A 14,306-nucleotide genomic window follows, 5' to 3' on the forward strand; every position below is an offset into this window, starting at 1 on the left:
ATCTCAAAGCTGATGCACACATCAAAAGATGTAGGGAGCATGCAATGATTAGTCTTAGTTTGCAGCCAAACCTTGATTCTCCTACAGCTTAAGAGAAACATGCCTCATAGTGAGATGACATAGTTATAGACTGTACATATTTGCAAAAGAGAAACGGCAGTTTCTTACCAGCTGTTATCTTTTTCTACTTGATCTCATTTTACCTGCAGTGAGCAGCTGCTGTGGAGTAATGTATTTCTTACCAGCTGCAGCTTTTGCACTCTTATCATCGTTGAACAGACTCTTAGAAATGTTAGAAATGTTGTTAGTAGGTATTTCCTTTAAAATACGAGGTGGAAAATTTTCTTTCTCTCTTGTGATTTGACTTTGTTGCTCAATCTGCATTGTAATGTGGCAATAAATAATTTTGCCTCTAACTAAATGCACAAAACATGGTGATATGAATTGTCCTAATTCATCACGTACCAGGTTTAGATGGTGCTCTGGAGGCTGTATTCATGTTTCAACATTACTAGTGTTTTCCTCAGCATTCCTAACTCCATTCTCAGTTGGTGCAGCACCAATGTTTACCTCAGTGCTCCTATGTTCATCTGCTGCCGTATTGTTCATTCTAGGGATAGCCTACATGTGTGCAATAATTAGGTAAGTTAGAGATTGGTGGCAGTCATGTAGCAAACCTCAATCATAAGCAATTATAGTTGCTAAGTATCATGATGCTAGTTAATTAAGGACATTACAAAGGAAATTATAAAATCTGTTCTCATGCATTACCTCTTGTGTTGGTAGCAGATTATTATTTCGTGCAATCATTGTTCTGACCTCCTGCATCAGTTCCTGTTTAAGTTTTTCTGCAAGCTCTTGCTTCTCTGCTTCCTTCTCAGCATCTTTCTATGCCATCAGTTGTTAAAGTCGATGAATCTCTTTTGCCTGATCTTCAAGTCTGTCCTGAAGGATTCGTTTGTTACTGTGAGTCGACATGTAACCATGGCCACGTGACTTGGTAGATTTGGCTCCTGTTGTTTGCAAATACGTTTCCTGGAAAGCTTGGTCTTCTGCAACAGGATCAGCTGTGATACTTGTTGATTCTTCCTGAGCATCCTCATTGGATTCTGATGTTGACAGTCTCCATGATGTTTGATGCTGAGGTAAAGAGACAATGTAAGGTGCCGTTTATGTAATGCTCTGATAGAAATAATAAAATATAGTGTGGAAGCATGATTACGATCGAACAATTACTCACGTAAATTTTTTCTGCTAGGTGTCTAGACCATATTCCTTGTCGTTTGTGAGTAGCCCTAAAGAGTTGCAAAGTACTTGGCTCTGCACCAGTTTCTGCATCTCTCTGTGAGTGCAATATGAAATGACTTTAATACCATATTATTTGTTTAATGTATTGGAAGCGAAAAACAATGTAAGAAATATTTACATTTTTCTAACTGCACTGCGAGTATGGTTTGGAACCCATCAGATGATCTGTTCTCAAATTCTGTCAATTTGAAGAGTTATGGCTGCTAACTAACTGCACCTAGCAAACAAGTATTGTTTATCAATGTAAATTTGAATAGATGATTCAATACTTAGGTTTGTAAAGTAGTGTTGTACCTTGAACTTCTTAGTTCCAAAGTATTTGATCAAATAGTGTCACTCCACAATATCAAAGTCTTCAGGCCTGTTTTCATCCTCTCATTATAAGTGTTGAATGTCTTGTAGGTAGCACTAAAAGTGGCTCGCCATCCTTTGTAGCGTTGTTGTGCAATCTTCCAAATCTTTTCCTTCATTTCATTAGTGTCTTCAATATCCCAATATGTCTGTATGAAAGAAAATGGATATTTTTAATGCAACCTTTGTAGGTAGATGATAAAGTGTCTACCACTATGCATGAGATAAATGAATAAATATTCATGTGTCATTTACATACCATAACTGCATGTGCGATACTATTCTTGATATTTTATTTCACATCTTTCCACCATCTAACTCCAATTAGTGGATCCCTTTTCCTTGTAAATGTAACTACTTCGTCTACAAATGTACACCTATTTTCTCCACATGGACCACCCCGCTTTGCGGAAAATTGAATTTATAGTTTTGGAGAGAGAGAGAGAGAGAGTTCCCTCTCTTGGCCACTGCAGCAATCCCTTTCAAGGTACCACGTCTAGTTTTCTTGCCACCATCTAAGAATATAGACATAAGAGCTTATATTAACTACTAAAGAATAAAGACTGTAGCTAGTTTGCAAATATATTAATCATGTACCATAGTTTTTACCCTTCAGCTTCTTTATTTTCCTAGCATGACATGGCCATTCTGTTGGAGGTGAGTCACTGCTACCATTTGCATCATTAGAAAATGGATAACAGATGAACTAAGTACATTGACAAATTTCATTAGAAATTGGAAGTGCAAAAGAACAAAGAAGTACTAATGTCTTTTAGCTGGCCTTGGTGTCTTAACCATTCCGTGAATGTTTTTATAGTTTCTTCCTTGAAATCATCTCGTAGATCTGCAAGTAACGAACGATAATAAGTAAATTAGTGAACCTCACTATTCTGGAGTTATTCTTTAGTGAACTAGAGATAGTATATATGTATTACCTGTTTCAGAGCCTTGGGCCATGAGCCAATCATTGTATGCATCAAGATCAAAATGATCATCCTCCTCCTCCTCCTCCTCCTCCTCCTCCTCCTTCTCGTCCATACCATCCTCATCGTCATCACTCTAATTATCTCTCAATCATTTCAGGGGTGTAATTGGCACATGTTGTTGTTGTTGTTGTTCCTCGGATGTCAACAGTGCCCTGATTCTCTTTTCGGACTCCATGTCATGAACCATGTTTTTTGCATCTTCCATGAAATCTATTGCCTTATAAGTTGCTGAATCATTACCACATTTCTTCTTGTAATAAAAGTAGTCCCGTGTACCATAGCCAAGCTGCGATTTCACACTAAGCAGGTTAACATATGATATGGAAGCCCTATCCATAGTGCCACAGACCAGTTTCTCGTCCGGCGTTAACATATGATATGGAAGCCCTGTCCATAGTGCCACAGACCAGTTTCTCTTCTAGCTGTCTTGCTGTTGGCAGGCAGTGGACTTGAAGAGTCCAAATTTCACATGTCAAATGTTCTCTGTACACAAAAAAATATATGGAAACATGTTGACAATATTATGAATTAGGGAAGTAAAATATGTGACCTAAGTTCTACATAAAGGTGGTGCGCTGCTTGTCCAACTTCTGAATTTTTTTGTGATACAAGAAAACATATGCATAGAGGGCAGAACACAAGAAAACATAGTCTTAGAGGAGGGGGGGAGTGGACTGGATCTAGGATGTAAAAAGACATCAGGGCCCCTTCAACTCTTGGCCAGATCTGCAAGTGTGTTATTTTGGATCTACGAAACACAAGAAACTGGCATGCATAGAGGGAGAACGCAAACGAATCCAGGTACGCTAACAAGTCATTGGTCCAAGGTATAATGTTTCATACCTGGAACTCGGGTCAGATGTATCGATGTTCCCAGTGTCGAAATCAGTAGTCACGACTAGGATTGTACGTCGACGTCGTTCGTCTGCTCCGATCTTGCCATCGCAAGTGTTGGAGAGCGATGTAGTTGCTATAGTTGTAGGAGTACTAGTTCTTCGCCGCGCCGCCGCCACTAGCTAGGTCGACGAAGGGTTGGCAGTACTCTTGGACTTTTACGAAATAAGTGCAAAGGGTGACGGGGGAAAGTGGGGTCACATGGCCAGGATAATGGGGGTGCGCGGTTAGCCAAAAAAACTGGCGGGCATTTCGAACCCCAAGTAATCGAACTGAGGGAATAAAGGATAAAAGGAAACTGGCGGGAATTGAAACGAAATTATTCTGGTGGTGATACTTTGTTAGAGGGAAAATATATTGGCAGAACTAATAAGCCAATTGATTCAAAATAATATTGCGAATTTCCAACCAAAATTGAAGAGAACGTTCAACTTTTAGATATTGCAAATTACGATTACAAAATTTATACGTGTAAACTTCATAGAGTACATACAACGAAGCTATGTGTACATGTATTTCATGTCGCCTCTATAATATTATGATGTAACATACCATGTTTTCTTTACACAAGACTCTCATATCATCTCTATAATATAGTTGGAATCTTTTTATATGTAGAGATCCAAGTGAGGGTGTTTTGAAGGTTTGTATAAATGAATGTAGCTATATATCCAAGTTTCTCTTGCGATGCATACGACATTTGTTAATCCAAGGTCTCATCCTATAATGTATGTGTTATGAGGTTTTGTTACAATGCACATCACATGACAATATATTTTCATTTAATGCATTCTAAGATATGTATATGACAATTCATTTTCTATTCACTTGAGCATTAATGTGGGTTGGATGATTAATTAGTATCTTATCACTAATGATACATATGGTCCTTGAAGTGATATTCTAAGATGATGCATTCTAAGAAATGTATATGGTCCTTGATTAGTATCTCATTAATGTACCAAAAGGTTGGTTTTTGTTAAATGTGCTATGGTGTTGTTGACACAATAGCACATTGGCAAAATACCACATCATGAGTTCAAAATATCCAACACTTGCATTTAAATCATGTTGCATTTTAATCATGAGTTCAAAATATCCAAGCTTCATGAACTGTGAAAGGAGGACCCAGTTCATCTCCTGACTCTGACATGTGGACCCAAATAAGAAGGGAATCATTTTGCTTCTCGACAAGTGGGACCCAGATAAGTCAGTTTGAGGAAAAAAAATTAGGCCTCGCAAATGATCTCACAGCATCTACTGCGTCACATATCCAAGGCATAGCTACGAGCGCGCGAGGCACTGAAAGCAGCACGGCCCAGGGACCAGTCGCAGTAGGCACGAGTCGTTGCGCCACAGGCCATATGAGTTGATAGGGGCGGATGTAAGTGAGTTCGAAGCGGAGCCAGCAACCAAGTATTTAAGTAGATACTTCTCCTTGTAGGAAGCCACTGTGGGACTAAAACGCCTGTTGTTCCCTGGCTGCCGCGTGCCTACCTTACCGGGCCGAATCTCCGAAATGGCCCACTACGAAGCGCACGCCAGGTGTACATATGGACGCGTATTGCTCGCGTGCGCTTTCTTCTATGCGACTGACATGCAGGTCCCACATGTCGGCGCATGGATTTATGGTCAGTTGTTCATCGATTGTCCACTCGTCTTCATATTTTTTATTTTGGTTTGTAATGAAATCTACAAACATGTATATCTTTCTCATTTCTTCTCCAAATCTGGTGGTTCATTTTTGTACATTCTTAGAAAAAATTATGTATCTCATGGAGATCATTGCATTGTGTTACTCGAGTTTCATTTAGTTGTTTTGTTGGAAACATATTTTCCTATTCTTCGCATTTCCTGAAGCTTGGTTTTCATAATGTACATTTTGAATTCAAACAATGTATCGACAATCATATACAAATTTGCAGACGCCAATTACTTTTAAACCAAATTTCAAAGATACTCTAGCATATATATAAGGTACCATACATACTGTAGCATATATAAGGTAGCAAAGATACTCTACCATGTATAGCATATACACAGAACTACTTGTTCCTAGGGTACCACAGTACTGCCATCTTTCCATTTAAATACATCTACTTGTCCAGTTAACACTTCCCACGAAAGAGCAAAAGTCAATTCACTTCATCATGCTTCATTCTTCATCGCTTTCCTCGGTGTAGAATTGGCCACTCCAATGCCTCAGCTTGACAGCGATACGAAGGTCCTCCGCCATCTTCATGATGAAAGTGTAGGAACACCACCTCCTCCGAAAGCAGAGGAACGGGATCACCAGAGTAGTCGTCATCGCTCGCACGGTCGAGGATCATCGTACATTCCATCTTTGGGAAAACGATCTCGTACATCTTTTCTATAGCCTTCATTATTAAAAGAAAAACCAGGGTCACGTTATAAACTACTAACAGAAATTTCTACAGTAAAGTGTTGCCTAGTTGTACTTGGATCATTTGTGGCAAGACATATGATATATCAGCAATTATATGCAGTAAAATGCAACCAAACCAGTATTATGTGCGCATAACATAACGTTGTGTAGTATAAGCATGCACTTACCTTTTCCCCTTCGCTTGGTTCTGGGACATCTGGTAAGCGTGCTGGAAGGTGTGGCAGACCAGGTTTGGGCCGAGTCTCGGTGTAGATGTGGCGGGTCCTCCGGCGGCGCTGGGTAAGGCTGCTTCCTCGCGGCTTCCATGTAGTCATAAAGTTTTACTCAGCAAGATAAAAGATTAGGTGGTATGCAAAATTTGATAAATCTAGCTAGCATCATCATAAAGTTTTACTCAGCAAGATAAAAGATTAAGTGGTATGGAAATTTTTATAAATCTAGCTACCTTAATCCTAAAGTTTTACGCGTCATGATATTCTGAGGTCATAAAAATTTGATAAATCTAGCTACCATGGTATGAAAAAAGATAAACTTTTACACGTCATAACGTTCTACCCATTGCAATCTCTATCTGATCTTACTGTGCGATGATACTGAAACTAGCATGCACCAATTTAAACTGAAAATTAAATGTTAATCTAGCAAGTGCAATCTGTATATGATGATACTCCATGAAGAATCAGAGACTACCATGCAGTGATTTGAGCTGAAAATTGAATATCAATGTAGCTATAACTGAATCCTGGGACTGCTAATCCGATTGGAACTGAAAATTAAATGTCAATATAGCATAAATGAATCTAGCATATATATGCCAATCTTGGCCGGCGGCAGTAATCTAGCATATGTGAATCTAGGAAAATTGAATCTACTGAATTGTAACAGAAATGATATGAAATTAATCATGCGGGCTTGCCCTGGATGTGGCTAACCTCGCCAGGGATGGCCGCTGCAGAGGCGCTGGCGGCGGCGGTTGCAGACCCTGCTCCCGCTCCATGTCCTTGGGTCCTGGCCGCGATGGCGCTTGCTTCAGAGGCCGGTGCCACGTCCGCCTCCAGGACCACGGCGGGCGGTGCCTCGTCGACTCCACGCGCCGCTGCAGAGGCGCTGGTGGCGGCGGTTACAGACCCTGCTCCAGCTCCATGCCCTTGGGTCCTACCGTTGCCGGCGCTTGCTTCAGAGGCCGGTGGCATGTCCGCCTCAAGCACCGCGGCGGGCGGCGCCTCGTCGACTCTGCGTGCCGCGGTGGCAGCTTGGCCGCCGCAACTCGATGACGGCTCTGAGGTCCCGGCACGCAATGCGCGAGCTTGGTTGCGGGTGCGAGCGCGGCGCGGCTTCTTCGTAACGCCCGGCGTAGAAGGCCGCGGTCGGCCTCAGCCGGGCGATGGGCGATGGGCGGTGGGCAATGGGAGAAGGAGGCAATGCGGCGGCGTCCGGCGAGAGGAAAAACCCTTGTCTGTGAGGGGACGTATTGGGGGAAGCGGGAAGAAAGGCGAAGGGACGACGAGACCGTTCGGCTACTTAAAGAAACATGCAACACAGCAGTTTTCCATTCAAAGCCACTGACATGTGGGTCTGACAAGCCAGCGCCCACAAATAAGTGAGACGTAGCATTGAAGCCGCTACACTGGAACGCGACGCGCTGAACTGGAAGCACGCCCCTTCCCTCGTGTGCGGTTTTGCTTCTGGATTTCTCATGCGGGTCCCATCTTTGCAACTTGTTCATCAGTTGTTCACTCATAGGTATCATTTTAATTTTGATTCGTAATGAAAAGTACAAACATGTATAGATATCTGATGTCTCCTCCAAATCTAGTGGTTATTTTTTCTATGTTATTAAAAAAAGGGATTTGGTTAATAGAATAAATTGAGTGAACAACGATATAGAATAAAAATAAATTTTGGACATCTTATCTAGGAAACACGACCACGAACGTGCGTCTGAATGGTTTTTAAATTTTAAAAAAAGCAAACAAAGTTTGAAAATTATGAGATTTGTCGTGATATCGTGATATCATACGTGGAGATTGTGGTAAAAAATTGGGGATGATTCGCAAAAGTAGACATGTATGTTGCTTACAAATCGAAGCATCTCCGAATAAGTTCCAGAGAGTTCTAAAGGATTCGATAGGATTTGGAGTCTTTGGGATTAATATCTTGTTTGAATGAGACAAGGATAATCTATGAATGTTAGAGGGATAATGAGTATCATATCCTATCTGCATATGATCCTTGTAGTGGAAATTGAAGGAGAAGATGAACACTCCAAAGTGTTGGTTCTTTATAAAGGTGCATCATAAATGCTACTTGCAGGGAGGTGTATGTTATGCTTACAAACAAAAGCACATTGCCAAAATACAAAGTCTTGGGATTAATATCTTGTATGAATGATACAAGGATAATCTATTTCTAACAAACTAGTAAATGAAACAAGTGTAAAACGATGCTATGGTCTCCAAGAGATAGATAATCTTCTCCTAAGAATTTATATAAAAAACCCACCTGATTTGGAGTACAGATGACAAATCTATACATGTTTTTAGTTTTCATTATGAATCCAAAAAACATGAATGTGAGTGAACAACTGAGTGCACAACTGATGAACAAGGTGGGACCCGCTTGACAATCCCACAGCCGCATCCGCATGTGAGCGAATCGAGTCCTATGGGGTGTGGCGTCACTTGCTTGTGGGCCTTGGCTACTAGGGCCAATAAATCAGTGACTTTGGCGGTGGGCACAACTGCTGAGAATTCGGTGGGGACACTGCTGATGTTTCCCTCCAAAAGCTGAAGCTCTTTTGCCTACGACATGTGGGACCCAGCGACATCACCGCGTGGGTCGGGGCGCACTGACCGGCGGTTCGGCTAATCATTGTACTTTGATTCATAATGAAAACTTTAAACTTGTATAGATTTCTCAATTCTTGTCCGAATCAGATGATTTTTTTTCTTATTTCTTGGAAAATGTTCATCTAGCAAATGGGTTCCACTTCGTCAAGTATCTCTAGTTTGATTTTGTACCTTAATAGAAATATGTCTTAGCATTGTATACACTAAGTTACAACACAGCAATGAAGGTGAAGTTTCCAACGACATTTGGTGTCTAGGCCATGCTAACCTATATGCAGTCTTTTGATACTGTGAAGTGCATTATTCTATGAATGTTAGAGGGCCGATGAGTATCTCATTCTATGTGCATATGATCCTTGTAGTGGAAATTGATGAAGAAGATGAACACTCCAAAGTGTTGGTTCATTTTAAAGGTGCATCATAAATGCTACTTGCAGGGAGGACTTTTTGCACTGTGGCTTCAGAACTGTAGATGTCCTCATCCCCACTATAATAATTTTATAGAGTTTTTTGTATGCCACGTCAGTTGATTAAATTGCATCTATCATTCACAAAGAGTGCTAACCAGGATGGGACGACAACCTGTCGCGCTGACAAGGATGGGATGACGACCCGTCGCACTGACCAGGAGGCGCCTTCCTTGCACGCGTTCTGTTCTACGAGATTGACATGCGGGTCCCACACGTGAGATGAGGACCAGGACACCCCATGCAGGGTGGACCATTGATGTATAGTTCTGTTATGGAAATGAATGATTCCCTTCAAGTTTGAATATAAGACTGAAATTAGACTGAAATGAGTACCAAAATTTCTTGCCAACACTTTCGCATGCCCAAATTTTGGTAAGCCAATATATATAATAAAACTTTGATCATGCTAGATAGATATACGACACATCACCTCAACATCACAGACACATAATATAAGTTTTAATACAAGAATGACAGAGCAAAACCAGTCTCAAACAAGAGAAAACGAAACTAATTAAAGCAAACGATAATTGTGCTTCCACCCTCCTTGCGCTAGTTCCAGAGCTACCATCTCCATGCGTCTCACATCCTGCTGACGGCGTAACTCACCAGGCCATTGAAGCGCTGCGTCAAGAGGTCATACTCATGACGGATGCGGCACCCCGCGCTGCAGTATTGGATGAAGCAGCTCGCATCCCACCAGCGCCTGCATTCCGCCCATGTGCAGACGTGGGTATCCTCGATGAGCAGCCCCGGTGGGTCGACGTCGTGGTCCAAAAGCCAGAGCCGATATGCAATGACGTCGAGGTCCCGCCGGACCGAGTAGCGTAGCGGCGGCAGGCTGTGGTTCTCCCATCGGTCATAAATCTGCGACGGGTCGCCGCTAATTTCGTGGAGCAGCACCAGCACTTCGGGGTCTGTGGGGTTCCAACGGTACCATAGCATCACCAAGAAGTATGCCGCGCCGGAGTCCCCAACGACAGCAGCTTGGTTGACGAGCGCTAGCCCGCCGGCGGGATCCCGCAGCATCATCAACATCTCCATCCCAGCGATGCAGATGGCCTCGCGATTACTTTTGAGGTGCAAGCGCTCCTCAAAGCACGACCACCTGACGTCGCGGCGCCTCAAGCACTGACGAATGTCCCGGAGTGGCATGCGGCGGAGCACCTCGGGGGAGTCACAGATCCGCAAGAACATGGCGCAGACTCGACGAAGCCCCATAATCCGGTACGAGGCCGCATTCCTATGCGGATGCTCAATGTGAAGGAGGATCCGGATGATTAGATCCTCTGGCAGCAGCATCAATGGTGAACTTCTTCTTAATGACGACGAGTCCATGTTTGTCGCTGCCCTCTTGCCCTCGATTTTGATTGTTACAGAGAGGCTGAGAAGGAGGCAATGCAGCAGCGTCCGGTGAGAGGAAAAAGCCCTCGTCTATGAGGGGACGTATTGGGGGAAATGGGAAGAAAGGTGAAGGGACGGGACGACGAGACCGTTCGGCTTCTTAAAGAAAATGGCAACTTTGTTCCCATCCAAAGCCACCTTTCTTTAAGCCATATCAGATCACGGAGAAGATCAACGAGGTGGCATTCCGCCTCGCCTTGCCTCCTGGAACCCGCCTGCACAATGCCTTCCATGTCAGCCTCTTGAAGAAATTTGTGGGCACTCCTCCTGTGGTTCCACCATCCCTTCCGCCAACGTACAATGGTGCCATTGTCGCAGTTCCAGCTAAGGCGGTCAAGGCGCGCCTCTGCCGGGGTATTCGTCAAATTTTGGTGCAGTGGGAAGGCCTCCCTCCTTCATCGTCTTCATGGGAAGACCTTCCAACATTTCAAGAACGCTACCCTTCCTTTCAGCTTGAGGACAAGCTGTTGCTCAAGGGGGGAGTGATGTTATGTGGGGAAGCATTATGTTAGGCGTGCAAGTTAGTTGTCGGTTAGCTAATATGGTTAGTAGATTGGTTTGTTAAGGTTTGGGTCTTGTGGCTTGTACGTGAGGCAACCCAGCCGGGTATATATCCGGCCGTGTAAACTCTATTTGGCAAGCAATGAAAGTATCTTCCTCTCCCATCTAATCCATCCAAGCGTGGAGCAAGGGGGACTTGATCCCTCTCCTCTATCGTCTCTACCCTAGGCATTACAAGCAATAGGATTCAAACCTTTTCAGAAAGCTCTGAATGTTCTTAAACTACTGGTTACACCAAGTGGTAGAGGCACTACTGTGGATGAGGTAGCATCTTTCTCACAATCTATGTGCTCATTCAGCAGGAGATGCAGTTTTGTGCATTTGCGAGTCCATTCATCTATATTTGGCTTCCTTATGTTGGCCTGCAGACCACACCACATGAGGGAGTAGAAATGACTTTGTGCCCACTAGAAGCAAGCCCATTCCAGTCAATGCTTCATCTACACCTATGAAGTTACCAGCAGCAAGATAGGCCAGTAACGATGCTCTTACGCTTAAGGTACAGTAGCTCTAATACACTACTACTAATCTTTTGATTTATTTGAGTGAAGGATGTAGATATAGTATGATCAAATGTAATCGTTTTGCGTCTGAATAGAAATAAACATTTCTTTCCAAGTAAAACAACATCATCCTTTTTAAAAGTTAAGTTCATCTTAGCTGAAGTAGATTAAGATCATCAGGTCAAATGAGCTGAAAATGTTTAATCTAATTTGTTAAATTCCAAGATCTTGTGATGCTATAAATACATATTGAAATAGCACATCTGTTGATAGTTTTCTGCATGAAGGGAAAAGTGTCATGGCATTATTAAACTAGACTACGAAATTAGAACACTAGGGCTGACACATGTGGTTACTCAATAGAATACAAAAAATAACTGTATCCATGCTTGCAGTATGAAATTTGCCTAGAACTAATTTTCCCGGACTTGTCATTGCTGCATTCAAGAGTGATGCTGCCTAGATGATTATTATGAGGGCAGATAGTCTAACATTAGTGATTGACGGATAACACATTTGATCATATATGTTCATACATTCCTTTTTTTGTTGGGCACGGTTACTGCATTGATAGCTGTTGGCGCACAATCCAGGCCAGCACACGATTGTGCTCGAACGCGCGGTATGAGGAGGAGCTTGATGCAGCCCTCCTGCGTGGAGTGGTCAGACCGGTCCATAGGACCGGTCGCCGGTGAGAATCGGCGACGACCGACGAATGCTGGCCCGGGTGGGACCCCGTCAAGGCAAGCGTAGGCAGGTTTGTTCTAGGATCGGCAGGCAACCTAGAACGCCTTCAGACATCGCGGAGACGAAGGAAGAACAACAGATGGAGGTTAGAAGAGCTAGGATTTGGGGAAAACAAAAAGTAATGCAAAGTAATGTATTGATATGTTTTTGATCGATTGGATATCTTGATCAGCCGTGACCCTTTATATTTATAGGGTGAGATGGACTTACCCCACAAGAAATCTCTTTTACAGATCTAAATCTACAAAAATCTCTAATTGTACTCGGACTCCTCTCAGACTGGTCGGGCTCCTTCCTGACAGGCTACAGCACCAGACCGGTCAGACCACTTGGTCAGACTAGTTATGGCCAATTTTGGTCGTCAACATATGCCCCCCTGTTTTTTGGTAAAGCTTGCTTGCCAAAAAACAATCTGCTGGACCAAAATTGTCCAAGGGCGATGGTTAACAATACATCGTCCATTCATTTGTGCTAAGGGCAATAAACAACTATGGCCATAATTTTCTCTTTTCAAATCGATGATGTAACAGTCAGTTTTGGCCGCCACACCTTCTTCATGTTAGTTGACGTTGTTGGCACAGCCTCTACTCGTTGCTCCATTGCTTCCTTTTTGCGCAAACGTTGCAACCTTTACTTTTGAGTATGAGACAAGCCTTTTGAGTATGAGACAAGCCTGAGGGACACCACCTCGGCTATAAATACTTTGAATCTTGCTTTAGGCTCTTCTCATCCTCCTTGCATCACAATCAGTCTTTGTGGTGAAGCATGATTTGGGTATATAGAAGGATATTGAATGTAATATGATTGCATATGCATCCTACTATAATCTATAGACGAATAAAAGTAAGGATACTAGCAATACCATGAAGCAATCGGTCCATCAAATGAGGCATAATTACCTTGGCTTGGATACAAAACTGATTGCTCTTGACGTTTCGATGATGGCTTCGTATCCTTGACTTTGCTTAACTGCCCCTTCTGTTTCTAGGCAATCCCCTCCTCATATTTGGCTAGGAGCTCTTTGAAGCTCAGCCTTTTCTTATCAGAAATTCCCAGGTTTACTAAGAGCTCTGGTCAGACTAGTTTTATCACCGGTCAGACCAGTCGAGCTGGTCAGACCGCTATTTGAACCGGTCAGACAGGTTGACTTGTTGTCGGTCTTCTTTTCTTTGTCCTGCCCCCCAAGTGTTGAAGCCTTTGCTGCAACTCGAGAGGTCTTATTCTGCAGCACCCTTTTTTCATGACTTTCTTCACCAACGATCACATTTTTCTCTTTAGCCGATTCGGCTTAATGCGGCCGAATCAACATTTTGGATTTGTCAAGTCAAGTGTATGAACGGGAAAAGGATTTTGATCAATTTATATTGCAGGAACAACCAATCGTCCTTCATTTATGGCCGATTGTATTTGTCTACGAAGAACATTGCAATCATTGGTAGCATGAACTCATCCATTGATGGAATAGTGTGAGAGAACTTAATTTTCCCAAGTTTTGCCAACTCATCAAAAATTCTATCACATTTAGACACATCAAAAGTAAATTTAACTTCATCATGCCGATTCTTAGAAATCGGCTTTAAAGAAGCACAAGTGATGGGCTTATCATTAGACGACCATACAAATTCAGCGGCATATACTTCATTGTCCTCATCGTCTGAAGATCCACCTTGTAGCACATGCATACCAAGACGATCAGGTTTAAACTTTGCATCTTTACTTCGGCTTTCTTGAGCCAAAGCCCTTTGCAACACTTAATTAATGGTTAGAAACTCATATCCTTCTAATTTTTCTTTAATATGAGACCTCAAACTATTAAGAGCTAATTC

General features: G+C 42.6%; 1 protein-coding gene across 1 annotated transcript; it reads right to left on the minus strand.

Annotated features, from left to right (window-relative positions):
- Window positions 1-495: 495 nt before the first annotated feature.
- On the minus strand, window positions 496-7,139 carry LOC120662521 (nuclear polyadenylated RNA-binding protein 3-like). The gene is made up of 7 exons (XM_039941654.1): window positions 6,879-7,139; window positions 2,830-2,931; window positions 2,595-2,718; window positions 2,455-2,503; window positions 1,077-1,140; window positions 772-888; window positions 496-621 (listed from the first exon to the last, which is right to left on the minus strand). The coding sequence occupies exons 1-7, from the start codon at window positions 7,137-7,139 to the stop codon at window positions 496-498; spliced, it is 843 nt and encodes a 280-aa protein (XP_039797588.1).
- Window positions 7,140-14,306: the final 7,167 nt, after the last annotated feature.

Source organism: Panicum virgatum, chromosome 2N, assembly GCF_016808335.1.
Source record: "Panicum virgatum strain AP13 chromosome 2N, P.virgatum_v5, whole genome shotgun sequence".
NCBI lineage: Eukaryota > Viridiplantae > Streptophyta > Magnoliopsida > Poales > Poaceae > Panicum > Panicum virgatum.